Source organism: Leucopleurus acutus, assembly GCF_964270905.1.
Source record: "Leucopleurus acutus genome assembly, chromosome: 2".
Taxonomy (NCBI): domain Eukaryota; kingdom Metazoa; phylum Chordata; class Mammalia; order Artiodactyla; family Delphinidae; genus Leucopleurus; species Leucopleurus acutus.
In genome coordinates, this window is record NC_139143.1 from 141,257,206 (window position 1) to 141,279,706 (window position 22,501).

Sequence of the window (22,501 nt, forward strand, 5' to 3'; positions counted from 1 at the left end):
ATTTCTCTAATAACTCATGATGTTGAGCAGCTTTTCATGTGCCTTTTGGCCATCTGTATGTCTTCTTTGGAGAAATGTCTATTTAGGTCATCTGCCCATTTTTTGATTGGGTTGTTTGTTTTCTTAATATTGAGTTGCATGAGCTGTTTATAGATTTTGGAGATTAATCCTTTGCCCATTGATTCGTTTGCAAATATTTTCTCCCATTCTGAGAGTCTTTTCATCTTGTTTATAGTTTCCTTTGCTGTGCAAAAGCTTTTTAACCTTCATTAGGTCCCATTTGTCTATTTTTGTTTTTATTTCCATTACTCTAGGAGGTGGGTCAAAAAAGATCTTGCTGTGATTTATGTCAAAGAGTGCTCTTCCTATGTTTTCCTCTAAGAGTTTTATAGTCTCTGGTCTTACATTAGGGTCTTTAATCCATTTTGAGTTTATTTTTGTGTATGGTGTTAGGGAGTGTTCTAATTTCATTCTTTTACATGTAGCTGTCCAGTTTTCCCAGCACCACTTATTGAAGAGACTGTCTTTTCTCCATTGTATATCCTTGCCTCCTTCATCATAGACTAGTTGACCATATGTGCGTGGGTTTATCTCTGGGTTTTCTATCCTGTTCCATTGATCTATATTTGTGTTTTTGTGCCAGGACCATACTGCCTTGATTACTGTAGCTTTGTACTATAGTCTGAAGTCAGGGATTCTGATTCCTCCAGCTCTGTTTTTTTCCCTCAAGATTGCTTTGGCTATTCGGGGTCCTCTGTGTCTCCATACAAATTTTAAGATTTTTTGTTCTAGTTCTGTAAAAATGCCATTGGTAATTTGATAGGAATTGCACTGAATCTGTATATTGCTTTGGGTAGTACAGTCATTTTCACAATATTGATTCTTCCAATCCAAGAACATGGTATATCTCTGTGTCTGTTTGTGTCATCTTTGATTTCTTTCATCAGTGTCTTATAGTTTTCCGAACACAGGTCTTTTACCTCCTTAGGTAGGTTTATTCCTAGGTATTTCATTCTTTTTGTTGCAGTGGTGAATGGGATTGTTTCCTTAATTTCTCTTTCTGACCTTTTGTTGTTAGTGTATAGGAATGCAAGAGATTTCTGTGCATTAATTTTGTATCCTGCAACTTTACGAAATTCATTGATTAGCTCTAGTAGTTTTCTGGTGGCAACTTTGGGATTCTCTATGTATAGTATCATGTCATCTGCAACAGTGACAGTTTTACTTTCTTCTTTTCCAATCTGTATTCCTTTTATTTTTTTCTTCTCTGATTGCTGTGACTAGGACTTCCAAAACTACGTTGAATAATAGTGGCAAGAGTGGACATCTTGTCTTGTCCCTGATCTTAGAGGAAAGGCTTTCAGTTTTTCACCACTGAGAATGACGTTTGCTGTGGGTTTCTCATATATGGCCTTCACTATGTTGAGGTAGGTTCCCACTATGCCCAATTTCTGGAGAGTTTTTTATCATAACTGGGTGTTGAATTTTGTCAAAAGCTTTTTCTGCATCTATTGGGATGATCATATGGTTTTTATTCTTCAATTGGTTAATATGATGTATCACATTGATTAATTTGCATATAGTGAAGAATCGTTGTATCCCTGGGATAAATCCCACTTGGTCATGGTGTATGATCCTTTTAATGTGCTGTTGGATTCTGTTTGCTAGTATTTGGCTGAGGATTTTTGTATCTATACTCATCAGTGATATTGGTCTGTAGTTTTCTTTTTTTGTAGTATCTTTGTTTGGTTTTGGTATCAGGGTGATGGTGGTCTCATGGAATGAGTTTGGGAGTTTTCTTTCCTCTGCAATTTTTTGGAAGAGTTTGAGAAGGATGGGTGTTAGCTCTTCTCTAAATGTTTGATAGAATTCACCTGTTAAGCCATCTGGTCCTGGACTTTTGTTTGTTGGAAGATTTTTAATCACAGTTTCAATTTCGTTACTTACGATTGGTCTGTTCATATTTTCTGTTTCTTCCTGTTTCAGTCTTGGAAGGTTATAACTTTCTAAGAATTTGTCCATTTCTTCCAGGTTGTCCATTTTATTGGCATAGAGTTGCTTGTAGTAGTCTCTTAGGATGCTTTATATTTCTGCGGTGTCTGTTGCAACTTCTCCTTCTTCATTTCTAATTTAATGATGAGTCCTCTCCCTCTTTTTCTTGATGAGTCTGGCTAATGGTTTATCAATTTTGTTTATCTTCTCAAAGAACCAGCTTTTAGTTTTATTGATCTTTGCTATTGTTTTTTTTTGTTTCTATTTCATTTATTTCTGCTCTGATCTTTATGATTTCTTTCCTTCTACTAACTTTGGGTTTCATTTGTTCTTCTTTCTCTAGTTCCTTTAGGTGTAAGGTTAGATTGTTTATTTGAGATTTTTCTTGTTTCTTGAGGTAGGCTTGTATTTATATAAACTTCCCTCTCAGAACTGCTTCTGCTGCATCCCATAGGTTTTGGATCGTTGTGTTTTCGTTGTCGTTTGTCTCTAGGTATTTTTTGATTTCCTCTTTGATTTCTTCAGTGATCTCTTGGTTATTTAGTAACATAGTGTTTAGCCTCCATGTGTTTGTTTTTTTTACATTTTTCCCCTGTAATTTATTTTTAATCTCATAGCATTGTGGTCAGAAAAGATTCTTGATATGATTTCAATTTCCTTAAATTTACTGAGGCTTGATTTGTGACTCAAGATGTGATCTATCCTGGAGAATGTTCCATGAGCACTTGAGAAAAATGTGTATTCTGTTGTTTTTGGATTGAATATCCTATAAATATCAATTAAGTCCAACTTGTTTAATGTATCATTTAAAGCTTGTGTTTGCTTATTAATTTTCTGTCTGGATGATCTGTCCATTGGTGTAAGTGAGGTGTTAAAGTCCCCTACTATTATTGTGTTACTGTCGATTTCCTCCGTTATAGCTGTTAGCATTTGCCTTATATATTGAGGTGCTCCTATGTTGGGTGCATATATAATTTATAATTTATAATTGTTATATCTTCTTGGATTGATCCCTTGATCATTATGTAGCATCCTTTCTTGTCTCTTGTAACATTCTTTATTTTAAAATCTATTTTACCTGCTATGAGTATTGCTACTTCAGCTTTCTTTTGATTTCCATTTGCATGGAGTATCTTTATCCATCCCCTCACTTTCAGTCTGTATGTGTCCCTAGGTCTGAATTGGGTCTCTTTTAGACAGCATATATATGGGTCTTATTTTTGTATCCATTCAGTGAGCCTGTGTCTTTTTGTTGGATCATTTAATCCATTCACATTTAAGGTAATTATCAATATGTATGTTCCTATTACCATTTTCTTTTTTTTTTTAATATTTATTTATTTAATTTATTTGGCTGAGCCAGGTCTTAGTTGCAGCTCCAGGGCTCCTTAGTTATGGCTCCAGGGCTCCTTAGTTGTGCAATGGAAACCTTAGTTGTGGCATGCATGTGGGATTTAGTTCCCTGACCAGGGATGGAACCCGGGCCCCCCGCATTGGGAGCGCAGTCTTATCCACTGCGCCACCAGGGAAATCCCTATTACCATTTTCTTAATTGTTTTGAATTTGTTTTTGAAGGTCCTTTTCTTCTCTTGTGTTTTCCACTTAGAGAAGTTCCTTTAGCATTTGTTATATAGCTGGTTTGGTGGCACTGAATTCTCTTAGCTTTTGCTTGTCTGTAAAGCTTTTGATTTCTCTGTCAAATCTGAATGAGATCCTTGCCAAGTAGAGTAATCTTGGTTGTAGGTTCTTCCCTTTCATGACTTTAAATATATGGTGCCACTCCCTTCTGGCTTGCAGAGTTTCTGCTGAGAAATCAGCTGTTAACCTTATGGGAGTTCCCTTGTATGTTATTTGTCATTTTTTCCTTGTTGCTTTTAATAATTTTTCTTTGTCTTTAATGTTTGTCAATTTGATTACTACACATATCAGCATGTTTCTCCTTGGGTTTATCCTGCCTGGGACTCTCTGCGCTTCCTGAACTTGGGTGGCTATTTCCTTTCCCATGTTTGGGAATTTTCAGTGATAATCTCTTCAAATATTTTCTCGGGTCCTTTCTCTCTCTCTTCTTTTGGGACCCCTATAATGCAAATGGTGTGTTTAATGTTTTCCCAGAGCTCTCTTAGGCTGTGTTCACTTCTTTTCACTCTTTTTTCTTTATTCTGTTCTGCAGCAGTGAATTCCACCATTCTGTCTTTCAGGTCACTTATCCTTTCTTCTGCCTCAGTTATTCCGCTATTGATTCCTTCTAGTGTATTTTTCATTTCAGTTTATTGTATTGTTCATCTCTGTTTGTTTGTTCTTTAATTATTCTAGGTGTTTGTTCCTTAATTCTTCTAGGTCTTGGTTAAACATTTCTTGCATCTTCTTGATCTTTGCCTCCATTCTTTTTCCAAGGTCCTGGATCATCTTCACTATCATTATTCTGAATTCTTTTTCTGGAAGGTTGCCTATCTCCACTTCATTTAATTGTTTTTCTGGAGTTTATCTTGTTCTCTGGTACATAGCCCTCTCCCTTTTCATTTTGTCTTTCTATGAATGTGGTTTTTGTTCCACAGGCTGCAGGACTGTAGTTCTTCTTGCTTCTGCTGTCTGCCCTCTGATGGATGGGGCTAGCTAAGAGGCGTGTGCAAGCTTCCTGAAGGGAGGGGCTGGTGGTGGATAGAGCTGGGTGCTGCTCTGGTGGGCAGAGCTCAGTAAAACTTTAATCCATTTGACTGTTGATGGGTGAGGCTGGGTTCCCTCCCTGTTGGTTGTTTGGTCTGAAGCAACCTAACACTGGAGCCTACCTGGGCTCTTTGGTGGGGCTAATGACAGACTCCGGGAGGGCTCACACCAAGTAGTACTTCCCAGAACTTCTGCTGCCAGTGTCCTTGTCCCCACGTTGAGCCACAGCCACCCCCCGCCTCTGCAGGAGACCCTCCAACATTAGCAGGTAGGTCTGGTTCAGTCTCCTATGGGGTCACTGCCCCTTCCCCCTGGGTCCTGATGCACACACTACTTTGTGTGTACCCTCCAAGAATGGAGTCTCTGTTCCCCCCAGTCCTGTCAAAGTCCTGCAGTCAAATCCCGCTAGTCTTCAAAGTCTGATTCTCTGGGAATTCCTTCTCCCATTGCCGGACCCCCTGGTTGGGAAGCCTTACGTGGGGCTCAGAACCTTCACTCCAGTGGGTGGACTTCTGTGGCATAACTGTTCTCCAGTTTGTGAGGCACCCACCCAGAGGTTATGGGATTTGATTTTATTGTGATTGCGCCCCTCCGACCATCTCATTGCAGCTTCTCCTTTGTCTTTGGGTGTGGGGTATCTTCTTTGGTGAGTTCCAGTGTCTTCCTGTTCATGATTGTTCAGCAGTTAGTTGTGAATCTGGTGCTCTCACAAGAGGGAGTGAGCGCACGTTCTTCTACTCCGCCATCTTGAACCAATCTCCCCTAAAGATCTTCTTATGTGTCTCTTCCACACCCCCACTGTGAATTCCTTGAAAGCAGGAGCCATAGCCTTCCCATTCATCCTTGAGTTCCCAGAACCAGGCATAGTTCCTCATCATGAGAAAATTTCCCAGTGAAGGTGTGAGTGAATGAATGAATGAGTTGGGTGAAAAGATTAGGTAGAAGTAAGGCAAAGTGAAATTTCTGCATTTTAGTAAAGTGAACAAGATAAAGGAATCAGACAGTGGGGCCTGAGGTTTTGTTTTGTTTTTAATTAGCATGTAGCAAAACTGCCTGGGGGTTCAGGAGTGGAAGGCATACTTTTCTATGAATGTTAACACATGTATAGATTCCTGTCCATCACCACCACAAACAGGATACAGAAGAGTTCCATCATCCCCCAAATCTCCCTTGTGCTATTTCCTTTTTAGTCACACCCTCTGAGGATTCTCTTTTGATATGTTAGAGAGGAGAGAAAAAAGTTAAGATTTGAAGATGAAGGGGTTCAGAGATTTTCTTGGCGCTTGTCTGCTTTTGCAGGGAATTACTCTGAGGCACGGGTTGGGGAAATTTTTTCAAACTTACTGTACGAGGTGTGATTCACAGACAGGTTATGTATATTACCTCATTTAATTCTCAAGAGCACTGACATAGCTATTATTATTGACAGATTATAAAAATGGGGACAATTAGTTTCAGAGAGGTTAGGTAATTTGCCCATAATCACACAGCCAGCAGGAGCTGGAGTCAGGATTACACTCTGCCTGTCTTTTTCCAAAGCCCACTCTATTCTCTACAGCATTTGACTTTGCATATCGAGGAAGCCACTGGAGAAGATTTTCCCTTGCCCATGTGGAGATTAGACACTGAGAAAAGTTTCAAAAAGCTTCTGCTATCAGAATTAGTCACATTACTCAAGACTCCAGAGCCAAGACTGAACTACCCCAGGAGGTTAAACTAGCAGTCATCATTTGCTTAGTCCATGAAAGAGGGGCATAAAGATAGCTGTTCCTTTTAAATAGAAAAAGAATCATGATGAAATCCAGTAACAGGAAAACATATTTAAAAGTCTCCTCATTTTATAAAGATCCAAGTACAAGCTATCACACAGGGAACCCATTCTACCTTTCTAATGTTATCAATGTAGTTGAAAAAGTTGATAGATTTTTATTTTGATTATTAAAAGATAAAACCAGACCCAAAAGGCAATTAGCATAAAATGAAAGCGAAGGCAAATGGAACGCTGGATTGCAGTGTAGGTGAAAAGATGTAAGAGTAGAAAACCCTACACACCATTCCCAGTCTCTCTTCTCAGTTAAATGGCATCCTTGCGCTACCACCCTTTCATAAAAGCAGCAGTCAGGTACAAACACGTGTTCACGTGGAAAAAGTCCACTGCTCTGAGCTTGCTGTGTTCCCTTTATGCCTGGCGTGGACTCCCACGCATCCTGGACTTTACAGGGGCGGCTGCAAGCCCAATGCCCAGCCCGCTTACCTGGCTCCACTTCATGCCACCCGCTGGACTGACTTCCGCTCCCCGGGGAGCGCCCTTGGCCTGTGTAAAATGGCTCTTCACCAGGACTGTCCATTTCATCCTCCACAGACTTGAGGCGCTTTGTGGAGCTGAAATAACAAACAGGTACATGTTTAAAAGTCATCCAAAGCACCTTTCTCCTGGACATGGCATCTCTGGTGGAAAGAAAGGCAAGGGAGGAAGCAGTTGGGTAACTCAGTGTAGTTCATGGTCTCTCTTTAGGCTCTTGTTCAGTTTAGTGAGTCACTGGATGTGGAACAAAGTCTTGGGTCTTGGTTGTTCCAAGTGTCTGGGTTTGATTTTTATTGTCACTCAAGTTTCTGCTGCCCCCCCACCTCCGGTTCCTTTTTCCTTTGAGGAACGGGTGGCTGGCTCCCGCTCCTGTCTCCACCTGGAAGAGTCAGTAGTAAGCTCACATCTGCATCTCCTAGAGCAGTGGCTGGGGCGTAGCCGTCAGCAATGTCCCTAGACATCAATTCAGTCCCTCCTGGTACCCCAGAAAGGAGAAAAATCAGGGTGCATGACCCTTGAAGAAAAGCTCAGATTGCTGTTTGTTTTTTTGCCATGTTTTCTCATCTTCCATTTAGATCTGTTCATTTAAAAAATACTTATTGCACAGAGACAGCAGTCCAGGTACTGATCTAGGCACTAGAGATAAAACAGTGAACAAACAAGATAAAAATAGAAGGAATGGGCTTGCCCGGTGGCACAGTGGTTGAGAGTCCGCCTGCCGATGCAAGGGGACACAGGTTCGTGCCCCGGTCCGGGAAGATCCCACATGCCGCAGAGCAGCTGGGCCCGTGAGCCATGGCCGCTGAGCCTGCGCGTCCGGAGCCTGTGCTCTGCAACGGGAGAGGCCACAACAGTGAGAGGCCCGCGTACCGAGAAAAAAAGAAGGAAGGAGTACACTTCCTTGTGTGAATAAGGGACATGGAAAAAAAAGTGACCCAGTGACTTTTATGCACTTTCTCTACAACAAAATTACCAAAATGAAATTCTATGCCATCAGGGTGGGGATGTTTTAGTTTTGCATAGGTATGGTTGGGACATGTCCAGAATATTTTCTACCAGTTAAAGGGCTGAATTTTTTTTCCTCCCAATTTGAGACTTCAGGAGTTAAAAGGTAGTGAAATGCTACATGTTGCTAATGTTGTTCTTATTGTGTTAACTGATTATGCCACTAACATACCAGAATTGGTAGATTTCATACCTGGTGCAAGTGCTTGTTGGGAAATCTCTTCCTCCTGTGTCAGGGTACAGAATTTTTAATATGTGTTCATTCATCAAACACTTATTGTGCACCTCCTGCATGCCAGGTGCTGTGCTAAATGCTGCTATATTGAAATAAATCAGACATAACCCCCGTCTCCATGGGGTTTAGAATCTCATGGATGAAGACAGAGAGGTAAACAAAGAGAAATACAGGTATGATGATGGAACCACACAGAGGTTATAGTGGGTTCTTTGAAGGAGTTAGGAAAAGTGATACACAGGGAACGTCAGGAAAGGCTTCCCATAGGAGATGGTTCCTGAACTGTCTGTAAGAGAGTGTCAGGAGATGGGGCAGAAAGAAGGACAGGGCAGAGACAGGCTGTTATTCAGCTGATGCACCCCTCAGGCAGCCATTCTGGATTTTAAAATACTGAAATACTTTACCAGTTGGCAAAGTGCCATTGTCCCATGCCCCATACATTTCCCCCAACCTTGTCATCCCATCTTTGCGCCAGAACAGACTCATGATCCCAAACCTAAAGGGTGAAGGTTTGGCATATCAGGGGGGCATTCCAGGACTTCACACTGTGGCAGGGCAGGTCTGTCCTAACTGGTATGCTTGAGTCACACAGGTTATCTGCTAATTTGAACATCACTCCAGGAGGGAGGTGCGTATCAGGCACTAACAACACCATGAGCAGAGTGTGACACATGCAGAGAATTGGCAGGTGTTTGCTATGGCTGAAGTAGTAGGAAGGGCAGAGCAAAAGAAGGGGATAGGGGTGATAGAAGATATTGTATGTCTGGACTTTATCCTATAAGCAATGGAGACTCCCTGAAAAAGTCTAAACAGGGAGTGACATCAGAGTCATCTGTTAGAAAGGTCACTCTGGTAGTTGCACAGATGATGGCTTCCGAAAAGCAAAGGGAAAAGAAGGGGATGGAACCTTCCCCAGGGAGAGAGTTAAGAGGCTACTGCAGCAACCTGAGTAAAAAAATGCAGAGGACCCAGTTCAAGGTACGAATTTCTAGTTATTAAATTTGGCATTCCAGGATTCTTAGTCTTTAAGTTCTATTTTCATTAAAGCCAGACCACAGGAAAGCAACATATCTGTAGCATGCTAGCTTAGTACCCAAAGGAAAAACCTTTAGTAGCTTATTTAATGTTCTTTGCTTGGCTTTCCTTGAAGTTCAATGAAAAAGAGCCACTCAAAGAACTTTTCTGTATTTTATGTAAAACTGCATCTAATAGAAGTCCTTTATAAAAGGATATACACACAAAAATTCCTCCTAATGCATAAAACCAGAAAAAATATGGTCTCTAAATGAATTTCTACTGTTTCCTTTTATTAGAAAATGCACATTATATAACCTAGCGTTTCCTCTTCTTGCCTTGGCAACCAGGAATTTCGGGGCTAAGCGTAAGGCATAATTCTGGGTTCACGTTCCTGATATAATAATCTCTCCTATCTTTCCATATGGTTTCTGTCCTCTCTATATTTAATACTATCTGTGGTGTTTTTAAATTGAAAACCGCTTGAAATAATTTTGGAAGTTGGAAGAATACAAATTGGAAACAAAATAAATATTTTCCTTATGTTCCTTGGCAAATAAAAGGTAAGACATGCGTAGTCTGATAAAACTGTGAGATCTGTGGGGAAGGAGACTGTCAGGTTTTTTGTTTTGTTTTTTTTTAATCTCTAGTGCCTATCACAGTATCTCTGACTAATAACAGATGCTCAAAAACTGCTGAACTGGGCTACAGATTTATTTATTTATTTATTTATTTTTTGGCTACAGATTTAGAAACAGTCATATGAGTACTTGTGACAAGGATTCGCCCAAGTGTCATGACTCAGTGAGATCCCACCCAAAAGGCCAACTTCACTGCCCGTCATTCTCCCCCTATTAATACTTCTCTGAGTTTCTAAAGCTTTTGGTTTCCTTGGTGTCCTCTAATAAAACGCAAATACTCATGCAGTTAATAAATCCTAAAGGTGAAAGAATCTGTAGATATTAGCTGACCCCTTAGTTTGAAAGCAAGGACTGTCAAGGGTTGATACAGGATAAATGTTTGGAAGTGGAGACACAGGTTGGAGGAGAGAACAGGATGCAGGAGGGAAGGAAGTTAGAAGTGCCAGGAAGGACGAGTGGAGGGCCTCCAAGACAAAGTTTACTGACTTCACAAACTTGGCAGTTGATTTATCTTGATGAAGTTCTTTGGGATTAAAAAAAGTATACACTATCCCAATTTTTACAGTACCCTTCTATGCTTTTGCAGATGTTTACTATGAAGGGTTACAGAACCTACAGTTAATGCTTATCAGTCTTCTTAATTTTTTTAAATTTAGAAATGAATCAGTCGTTCATTTTGGTTTCTTGCTCTTGACTTTCTAACACACTGATTCTACTCTCCCAGGAACATCTGAGGAACCCTGGAAAGGACCAGTAAGATCTCTATATAAGAGGGAGGCTAAATACTCTTCCAAGCAGTGTCTCTTGTGTGTGGAATTTGTTTTGTTCCTATCAATTCTACCTAGAAATTAAGGTAAGACTACTACCTTCATTTCGAATATTTGCTTAGTTCCTACTACATACAGAGCCTAGAAGCTTTACCCTGTCCCCACAAAACAGCAAAACACATCTTTCCTGAGCGTTCCTAGTGCCCTGAACTGACCATCTCCATTCATTTGTTAGTCTCTACCTCGAGATTGCAAAGCTCCTGTACTTGACTTTATATCCACAGTGCCTAGGACAACATCCTTGGGACCTAATAAATGTTTGTTGCTGATTTAGAAGACTTAGACACTGTTCTCTGAGGGATTTACAGTCCAGATGGGGAAGCAGGACCTGTACATACCTCAAAGATGATAATAATAATTCAAAATAGTAAATGCTAAGTGTCCAGGAAAAGCAGAGATGCTGGATATTCCTTTCTGGGGGCTTCCCATTCTATTGTTCCTTACTAAAAGAGAGAGCCTCATTCCTAAGAGGATTCAGTGTGAAAAGAGCATGGTTTTAAACTTCCAACAGACCTGAGTTTGAATGTAGACTCTGTCATTTACTTGGTGTGTCACCTTGGGCAAGTTACTTAACTTCTCTGAGCTCTAGGCTGACCCACTGTTAAATGGCAACACTGGCTCTATTGTAAAATTACTGTGAAGATTAACTCATATCAGGGATGTAAAGCACCTAATACAATGCCTGCCACAGAGCAGGTGACCAATTAATAGTGGCACAGCGTGAACAAATATTGATTGGTTGATGAACTTTTCTATATGTAAATCTGGGGCATTCTTCTGGGCACATTTTCTCACCCGTACACAGATAATTCTGCTGAGTCTATATAGTTAAAGAATAATTTTAAAAGAATCATCTTAGGAGAGCCTAATGTGAGCAAAACAAACATATTACCAAGTTATTAACTACTGATGCTGTTTATAATTAGCACCTTATCAGGGTTAGTTATTTGCAGATTATAGGAACAACACTAGCCTTTTAAACAACATTAATAACCAGGTTTCCACACAGAGAATCACAGCAAAAGGCAACAAAACAGCTGGAGAAGTTGAAGGATATTTGGGATGTCCATGGTACATACGCAGCACACATATGAAAAACAAATAGCCCATCAACTTTTAAATTAATCACTGACCACAAGTATTTGCAAAGCTCTTTCATGTTCACTGAGTGTAGTTACACCCAATGTCTCTTCCATCAGCAAACATTCAAAATCCTCAAAATGTATTAACATCCAAATGTGTTCACAATCTCATTCTTTTATTATAAGTGTTTTTTTCGGATTGGAGACTTTTTTTTTCCTGAGGGGCTGATACCCCAGTGAACTGAGGGGGACATTTAAACAGCAAGAAAGATGATGGTAGAATCTGGTGGTTATATTTAAGGAATAACTGTTTCTTTAACTGTCTTCAAGGTATTGGTAATGACTAAGCTGATTTTTTTTTTTTAAGTAATGATTAAATATATGTTTAAAATACGGTTAAAAGTCAAGGTAAGAATGAATCTCTACCATGGAAAATTTCTATCATCTGGCCATTGTTTTAGATCCTAAAACTCTGGTACTTGCTTGAGGAGGAATATACCTTTGTCAAACGTTTTTCTGCGAAGTACACAAACATTAAAGATTGTTCTGCACCATTCTTTTCTTTGTTGTCACAGTCCAGTGCTAAAGCCAATTTGTAAAAGAATACTGTGGGTTTAAATGCCTAATCCCTTTCCCTCTGGTACAGGTTATCTAGAGACAACAGGATCTTGCAAAATGCTTCATTTTGATTTTGGCTTTGTGACCTCAAGGGAATCAAGAACCCCAGAATTGTTATCTGGTTATGTTCTTTTAGCTTTGCTCTTTTAAAGGTCTCCCGGTGTAACAGTGTTTATGATCTGGCCTCACACGGCTGGGGGACTGCATTTGCTTTTACATCCTCACACCAGGATACCAAATAGATTGCATCTCACAGAGCAACTCCAGTAGACTGGATTTTGAGACCTGTCGGGGCTCAGTAGGAAAAGAGCTGGGACTGAGCTGTAATGTCTGTTGTGGGCATGGAGACTGGGACTGACGTCACCAGTGTCAGCTTTCTGCCAAACAAGCCCAAACACACCCCCTTTTCCCTAGTCAAGGCTTGTCCTTAATTTCCTGAGAATCTGCTATGTTCATCATCCATCCTTCCTCCATGCCTTCGCTCGTGTCTCCACCCCACCCAGAACACCATTCCTTTACTTTCCATCTCACCAACCCCGACCAGTGCTTACAGTTTACAGCTGAGCACAAGTCACTCTTTTTGGATAAAGTTGTCTTTAACTATTTTCAGCCTATGCCACACAAGTTTTCACTGACTTGTGTGTGTGTGTGTCGTCTGTGTGTGTATACACATATATGCATGCTGCATACGCATTTGCTTTCTCTCCCCAGTGAGACTGAAAATCCACTGGGGCTGAACCCATTTCTAGTATCTTCTACTACTACAGACACATTGCTAAGTGTCTAGCAGGACCAGAGTTAAAATCAAGGTATGTAACTATGAGTTATGACCTCTTTATGAGCCATCAATCAAATTACCTGGTAGAGGATGTGCTGGGTAACGACCTCCTCATTGCTCCCGGACTCATGCTGTAGTATGAAGAACTTTCTAAATCTGAGAGAGAAAAATTTGGGCCAGTTCCTGCAGCTATTGGTGCTAGAATTAAAAAAAAAAAAAAAAGGAAAGAAATATCAGGTAAGTTCTGTAAATAAAAGACCAATGAGAGCATATTTCAGTGTCGCATTTAACACATTTTATTTTTGAATTTATATGGTAAGGTCATCAAAAATAATCAGTAATGAACTCGGACCTTAAAAGAATATTGACAATAAAAATCATCTACATCGGAAGGGCATATTTATTTTTATTTTTTTTATAACACACCTTTTCATCTTTTCTCTTTTTGTAATGGTAAATTGTCACCAAGGTTGCAACATTCCTAGATGCTTTTAACAAAAATACCTCCACGTTTTGGTCTGAAACTTTTCTTAAATGACCAGACAAAATACTCCCTGGGCTTTTCTAACTTTGTCTGATCCTGAGAGCTTCCACTCACCTGTATTTTGGAATTAGTTCTGAACTGCAAATTCATCTTTCTAGGCCACTCATTCCCAATTTCTTGCCCTGAGAAACGTGTGATTTCTCCTTACTCCAAATCACCTCAGCACCCTGCATACATCTTTACTTTACTATTTGTCCCACCTTCTAATGTAAGGCAGGGTCCTCAAACTATGGTCCCTGAGCCATAATTTTTGTAGATAAAGTTGTACTGGAATAGCCACACCCCTTCATTTACATACTGTCTCTGCTTCCACACTACAACAGCAGAGACAAGTAGCTGTGACAGAGACCATATGGTTCACACAGCAGAAAATATTTATATAGAAGAATTTGCCGACCTCTGACTTAAGGGACTGTTAAAAATAACTTTGACAACACATGATTTTCAGAGCTGACCCTTGTGGGAGATGTGATTCTCTGTACTTTTTTATGTCTTGGATATCCTGTTTACAGGAGTAGCTTAATAAATATTTTCAAATGAATAAATAACATCTATCAATCTTGGAAAACAATTCTGTGTAAAATCAGTGATGTAACTATATAAGTGCAAATAATCTGTTCTTTTGAAAGATTACACAAGGTGGGAGCAATAGATGCATATATTTCTGTATTGAGGCATTAGTTTGAGAGTTTTAAGCCCACAGAAGTGGATATATAAATAAATTAAATAGAGGCTCATATCCATAAGAAGAAAGGATAATTAGGAAAATCATGAACCAGGGACTTTCATTCTTTCAGCAAACGATTACTGGGAGTCTGCTATTGCTAAGAATTGTGCTGGGTAAGGAAGGCACTTAAATGAATGACATGGTCCCTACCCTGAAACAGCTCTAGAGAGTGAGGCTGACAGATGAATTTCAATACAGTCTGATAAGTCCTTTGCTAGAGTTATTCCTAAATTGATATGCCTGCACAAAGTAGGTATGTAACCCAGCTGAGGGATAAGAGGTTCAAGGGAGTAAAAGGGCCTCAGTAAATGTGATGCCTGTTAAATGTTATGGAAGCATGTTAAAAGGACAAGTAGGATTTACCCAACTGAGAGGAATGGAGGCATTCTAGGCAGAGGGAACAGCATTTATAAAGGTAAAAGAACAGGGCTTCCCTGGTGGCGCAGTGGTTGAGACACGGGTTCAGGGGACACGGGTTTGTGCCCCAGTCTGGGAAGATCCCACATGCCGCGGAGCGGCTTGGCCCGTGAGCCATGGCCGCTGAGCCTGCGCGTCCGGAGCCTGTGCTCCGCAACGGGACAGGCCACAACAGTGAGAGGCCTGCGTACCGAAAAAAAAAAAAAAAAAAGGTAAGAGTACATAAAATGTGATTGGATTTCTGATAACTTGATATGATGTAGTATATAATACATGGGGAAAAGAGAGGAGATTTAAGGTCAGGTCATGAAGGGTAGGTAGGTTTCTTTAAGGAACATGAATTTGAGTTCAGTCGATTCCCAAGTTTATAAGCTATTAAAGGACTTATCACACTCCACTATCACTGGGGACTTTTGGGTTTATACTGCTAGTATCTAATACAATCCCTGACACCAGGAGGCAGTCAGTAAGCATTGGTCAAATGGAATTGATTGTTAGTCAAAGGAGAACCAACAAAGTATAGGAATGCTGTCATCAAATTTGCACTTATAAGCTAGACACACCACCTGTCAGGAGGGTAAGCTTGGAGTGGGTAGGCGTGGCAGTTAAAGAATATAATCAGTAAAACCGTGGAGGCCAGTGGAGTTCATTTAAATAAAAGAAGATGGGGGTGTGGTCTAAATTCAAGGGATAGAAAGGAGCCTGGTGACCGCTGTTTAGGAGTTAGAATTGAGAAAATGTACTGACTTCTTGAGTGTGGTAATAATGGAAAAGGAGGAGTATGGGATAATTCCCAGGACGGCTGCTTGGGAAACTGGGTGAATTGTGAAGCCATAATAAAACTATGGAATCAAGAAAAGGCATGAGAGGACACAGCAATTTCTAAAATAAACATTTAGTTGTTTGATTAATAGCAATGGCTAAACCTTAATCGCAACTATTGTTATATAGAAATAGTCACCGCTAAGAAATAGAAGGCTCTGAAATTCACATATACTTTCTGAAATTCAGACACATTTCTCAATGACAGGCTCTATGGAGGAAGGCCTTTACTTCAAAAACAAATGGTTAGGCTTGACAATAAGTGTAAAGGGAGTTCTAATTAATAATTTTGCTAGTCGTTCCCAAATTTGCTTTTTATATTAAATTTATTTACATAATCTCCCCTTTGATTTCATAATATTTTATGTCTGAAATAGGCCATGGGGTGTGGAGGGGATTGCTCTAATATCGGCATGGACCACCCATTACCCCTTTTAGCAACATGGCATATAATAGGTGCTTAATGTTTGTGCCGTCATGGAGCTTAGAGATTGGCATCTCTCGTTAACTAAAAAAGAGGATAAAGCTAATCAGTATCATGGGTCTGGATTTAGATTTTCTTCACAAGTTTCAAGATGGGGTTGAGGCTTCCGCCGGATGGAGCGCCGTGGAAACTGCATGACCCCACTCCCTCCCTCTTGGAAGGAAAAACAGAGCAAGATGTGAGTGAGATGGACTTGACTCCACTGAGAGAAGTCTGAGGCCTTCCACCTATTGATGAACATCCAGCTGCTCTTCCATTTAACACTTTATCATGTTCTACCCTGGAAAATATCTTTTACCTTGCTTATATTTTTACAATGTCAAGGGAGCCAGAACAGGTGAAGGAAGAAAAATACATGCGTGCATGTGGTGTGTCTACTTCTCAGAGAGAATAAAAAAATAATTAAGCCCACAGAAATGTTCCTTAACTTGCCTGTATATTTACCTCCTGTGATCCATTTAGTACACTGTAGCTATAATCTAAAAAAGAGCAACCAAATTCTGCCTTCTTGAAAAGAGTCTTGTAAGGAAACATCACCCGGTGCTGTCTGTATGTATGTTTGGCATGAATGTCAGCTTATTGGCGTGGATTCTGATTCAGTGATACTGGACAGCCAAAGAGAAAGCCTTATATCTGAGTGTAGAGGTCAAAGTATCCTTGCAATGGGTTGGGTATTCTCAGTGCCTCTAATCTGAAGAACAGGAATAGCCTTGACAAGTAACTAAGAACTCAAAAGGTGTACTTTCAGCAGGCTTTTCTGAGTACCTAGGGGGCCATGTTTTGAGAAGCACTTTATTATCTAACTTAAGCCTCAAAACAATCTTTTCAGGAAAGGTACATTTTCTAGCTGAGGAGAACTAAGCCCTGGAGTGAGGTTAAATCACTTGTCCTGGATCAGAGAAAGGCAAGAAAGAGAGAGAGCCAGGATTAAAATTCAAGGATGTCTGACATCGAAACATGTGCTTTTCCTGCTGCAGCACCCTGACTTTCATGTACAATATTGGCCTTAAACTTGAGGTGCTAAAAGGGTATGTAGTATCTCTGTCCCCACAGGGTTTACAACCTAGCAGAATAATAAAATAATACCTGAATATCTAATGCAAGGCTGAATGTGTTAAATGTCATAGGCAAAATGAAAAGAATGTGTTAGGAAAGTTCAAAGGAGTAACAGATCCCACTGGCTTGTGGGATCAGAAAAAGGGTTATACTCCAGGAAGGGTGGGTGCTTAAGCTGAGCCTTCAAGGATGGTTGGGATGTAAAGAGGCCCAGAAGGAGATAGGAGAGGGTTTCTAAGCAAAAGAGTACGTACGTTAAGTTTGGAGGTAGGAGGTAAGTGAGTGATCTGTGGAAACCATGACATTTTCTGAGTAGCGGGGTGATAAAATAATTGTTGAATCTGCGGAATGTTAATATAACGACAGCATACAGAAAGCGCATAAGGGGACCAAGATTCCGGAGGTGGGGAAGTCAGTTGGTAGGTTGATTCCGGAGTCCTGGTGAAAGGGAATGGAGACCTAAACTACACTGTCAAGGAAGAAAATAGGATTTTCACAATTGGTATCTGTCACCTCTTTCTGGATAGTAAACAGGTATAAAAGACATGTTTCTAATTATACACTATGGAAGGGCATAAACGAGCAAACGATTATACTATTCTAATAAATATAAAATATCAAAAAGATGTATATAACAAAATGTGCTTCTTAGCTAATGATGGTATTACATCCTTTTTGCAAATTAGGGAAATAAGTTGTCGAGAGAGGGTTAAATGATTTGTCAGGTGTCTGTCCAGGATGTCATGCTGGGCTTCTGAAGCTAATGACTAACTTCCTGCTGGTGTGGTGCAGAGATTTATAGCCACTGCCAGTCAAACGTGGGGATGTCAAGGAAGGACTGGACCAACGACAACATTTCCTGTCTGCTCTGTATATTGTGAAGCCTGATTTTGCTCCATGTGTACTTGACCATAGGCTTCATCATTCTTTAATTAACTCATACATAAGATTTTCTACCCAACTAGATTGAGTGCAATTTGAGCTCTGTAAAGATAGACATCCCAGGGCATAGAAAAAGTGCTGGTCAGGGCCTGGGAGAGATTGTTTAGAGTCCAGCTCTGCCAATAACCACCTGCAGAACTTGGTTAAGTCACTTAAACACTTTGGACCTCATAATTCTAATATTCATTATGATAAAAGTGAAAATTCACCACCACTACCACCAGCACCACCCATCACTGCTACAGCTATCACCATCACAACAACAAGGACTAACATTTACTAAGCATCACTTTGGGGCAGACACTGGGCTAAGAGTTTTCAGCACCTCATCCTATTTAATCCCTACAACACCACTAGGAAGGACTGAGGCACAAGGAGGTTTAGTAACTTTCCTAGGTCATGAAGTCAGAGGCCTTATACCAGATGGCCTTTAATCCTACAGATCCCACAGCCTCTTTTATGTTCCCAAACAGCTGATGATCAGTAAATATACTTTGAATTAAGAAGAGTAAATAACTACCCTCCCTCTCCATTTGCACCCCCTCTCCCAATCTTTAAGCAGTGCAAAATGACACTTAGAAATCTGTACATACACATAAATAGTGAGAACTGGCTCTCCAAATCTCTTAAGCGGCACTGAGATTACTCCAGCCTGAAGTATTTGTGGACTTTGTTCCACCGAGGAGTTTTCCTCCAAAGGTTAAGGTTGGGCATAGAGTTGCTTGTAGTAATCTCTCATGATCTTATGTATTTCTACAGTGTCAGTTGTTACTTCTCCTTTTTCATTTCTACTTCTATTGATTTGAGTCTTCTCCCTTTCTTTCTTGATGAGTCTGGCTAATGGTTTATCAATTTTGTTTATCTTCTCAAAGAACCAGCTTTTAGTTTTATTGATCTTTGCTATCGTTTCCTTCATTTCTTTTTCATTTATTTCTAATCTGATCTTTATGATTTCTTTCTTTCTGCAAACTTTGGGGTTTTTTGTTCTTCTTTCTCTAATTGCTTTAGGTGCAAGGTTAAGTTATTTATTCGAGATGTTTCCTGTTTCTTAAGGTAGGATTGTATTGCTATAAACTTCCTTCTTAGAACTGCTTTTGCTGCATCCCATAGGTTTTGGGTCATTGTGTCTCCATTGTCATTTGTTTCTAGGTATTTTCTGATTTCCTCTTTGATTTCTTCAGTGATCACTTCGTTATTAAGTAGTGTATTGTTTAACCTCCATGTGTTTGTACTTTTTACAGATCTTTTCCTGTAATTGATATCTAGTCTCATAGCGCTGTGGTCAGAAAAGATACTTGATACAATTTCAATTTTCTTAAATTTACCAAGGCTTGATTTGCAACCCAAGATATGATCTATCCTGGAAAATGTTCCATGAGCACTTGAGAAAAATGTGTATTCTGTTGTTTTTGGATGGAATGTCCTACAAATATCAATTAAGTCCATCTTGTTTAATGTATCATTTAAAGCTTGTGTTTCCTTATTTATGGACAACCTGGAAGAAATGGACAAATTCTTAGAAATGCACAACCTGCCATGACTGAATCAGGAAGAAATAGAAAATACGAACAGACCAATCACAAGCACTGAAATTGAAACTGGGATTAAAAATCTTCCAACAAACAAAAGCCCAGGACCACATGGCTTCACAGGCGAATTCTATCAAACATTTAGAGAAGAGCTAACACCTATCCTTCTCAAACTCTTCCAAAATATAGCAGATGGAGGAACACCCACAAACTCATTCTATGAGGCCAACATCACCCTGATACCAAAACCAGACAAAAATGTCACAAAGAAAGAAAACTACAGGCCAATATCACTGATGAACATAGATGCAAAAATCCTCAACAAAATACTAGCAAACAGAATCCAACAGCACACTAAAAGGATCATATACCATGATCAAGTGGGGTTTATTCCAGGAATGCAAGGATTCTTCAATATATGCAAATCAATCAATGTGATACACCATATTAACAAACTGAAGGAGAAAAACCATATGATCATCTCAATAGATGCAGAGAAAGCTTTCAACAAAATTCAACACCCATTTATGATAAAAACCCTGCAGAAAGTAGGCATAGAGGGAACTTTCCTCAACATAATAAAGGCCACATATGACAAACCCACAGCCAACATCGTCCACAATGGTGAAAAACTGAAACCATTTCCACTAATATCAGGAACAAGACAAGGTTGTCCACTCTCACCACTCTTATTCAATATAGTTTTGGAAGTTTTAGCCACAGCAATCAGAGAAGAAAAGGAAATAAAAGGAATCCAAATCGGAAAAGAAGAAGTAAAGCTGTCACTGTTTGCAGATGACATGATACTATACATAGAGAATCCTAAAGATGCTACCAGAAGACTACTAGAGCTAATCAATGAATTTGGTAAAGTAGCAGGATATAAAATTAATGCACAGAAATCTCTGGCATTCCTATACACTAATGATGAAAAATCTGAAAGTGAAATCAAGAAAACACTCCCATTTACCACTGCAACAGAAAGAATAAAATATCTAGGAATAAACCTACCTAAGGAGACAAAAGACCTGTATGCAGAAAATTATAAGACACTGATGAAAGAAATTAAAGATGATACAAATAGATGGAGAGATATACCATGTTCTTGGACTGAAAGAATCAACATTGTGAAAATGACTCTACTACCCAAAGCAATCTATAGATTCAATGCAATCCCTATCAAACTACCACTGGCATTTTTCACAGAACTAGAACAAAAAATTTCACAATTTGTATGGAAACACAAAAGACCCCGAATAGCCAAAGCAATCTTGAGAACGAAAAACGGAGCTGGAGGAATCAGGCTCTCTGACTTCAGACTATACTACAAAGCTACAGTAATCAAGACAGTATGGTACTGGCACAAAAACAGAAAGATCAATGGAACAGATAGAAAGCCCAGAAATAAACCCACGTACATATGGTCACCTTATCTTTGATAAAGGAGGCAATAAGTGGTGCTGGGTAAACTGAACGGGTACATGTAAAAGTATGAGATTAGAACACTCCCTAACACCATACACAAAAATAAGCTCAAAATGGATTAAAGACCTAAATGTAAGGCCAGAAACTATCATACTCTTAGAGGAAAACACAGGCATAACACTCTAGGACATAAATCACAGCAAGATCCTTTTTGACCCACCTCCTAGAGAAATGGAAATAAAAACAAAAATAAACAAATGGGACCTAATAAAACTTCAAAGCTTTTGCACAGCAAAGGAAACCATAAACAAGACCAAAAGACAACCCTCAGAATGGGAGAAAATATTTGCAAATGAAGCAACTGACAAAGGATTAATCTCCAAAATTTACAAGCAGCTCATGCAGCTCAATAACAAAAAACCAAACAACCCAATCCAAAAATGGGCAGAAGACCTAAACAGACATTTCTCCAAAGAAGATATACAGATTGCCAACAAACACAGGAAAGAATGCTCAACATCATTAATCATTAGAGAAATGCAAATGAAAACTACAATGAGATATCATCTCACACCAGTCAGAATGGCCATCATCAAAAAATCTAGAAACTATAAATGCTGGAGAGGATGTGGAGAAAAGGGAACACTCTTGCACTGCTGGTGGGAATGTGAATTGGTACAGCCACTATGGAGAACAGTATGGAGGTTCCTTAAAAAAACTACAAATAGAACTACCATATGACCCAGCATTCCCACTACTGGGCATATACCCTGAGAAAACCATAATTCAAAAAGAGTCATGTACTAAATGTTCATTGCAGCTCTATTTACAATAGCCAGGAGATAGATGGAAGCAACCTAAGCGTCCATCATCGGATGAATGGATAAAGAAGATGTGGCACATATATACAATGGAATATTACTCAGCCATAAAAAGAAATGAAATTGAGTTATTCGTAGTGAGGTGGATGGACCTAGAGTCTGTCACACAGAGTGAAGTAAGTCAGAAAGAGAAAGACAAATACCGTATGCTAACACATATATATGGAATTTAAGGGGAAAAAATGTCATGAAGAACCTAGGGGTAAGATGGGAATAAAGACACAGATCTACTAGAGAATGGGCTTGAGGATATGGGGAGGGGGAAGGGTAAGCTGTGACAAAGTGAGAGAGAGGCATGGACATATATACACTACCAAACGTAAAATAGATAGCTAGTGGGAAGCAGCCGCATAGCACAGGGAGATCAGCTTGGTGGTTTGTGACCACCTAGAGGGGTGGGATAGGGAGGGTGGAAGGGAGGGAGACGCAAGAGGGAAGGGATATGGGAACATATGAATATGTATAACTGATTCACTTTGTTATAAAGCAGAAACTAACACACCATTGTAAAGC

At 39.7% G+C, this 22,501-nt stretch overlaps 1 protein-coding gene across 3 annotated transcripts in view; it reads right to left on the reverse strand.

Moving 5' to 3' along the window:
* Window positions 1-22,501, reverse strand: part of NFIA (nuclear factor I A) — a 391,209-nt gene that overhangs the window by 119,802 nt on the left and 248,906 nt on the right. For all 3 annotated transcript variants that reach the window (XM_082834089.1, XM_082834088.1, XM_082834087.1), the window contains exons 5-6: window positions 13,242-13,359; window positions 6,911-7,038 (exon numbers count right to left, since the gene is read on the reverse strand). In XM_082834089.1, coding sequence (XP_082690215.1) covers window positions 6,911-7,038; window positions 13,242-13,359 — 246 coding nt within the window. The remainder of the gene's footprint in view (window positions 1-6,910; window positions 7,039-13,241; window positions 13,360-22,501) is intronic.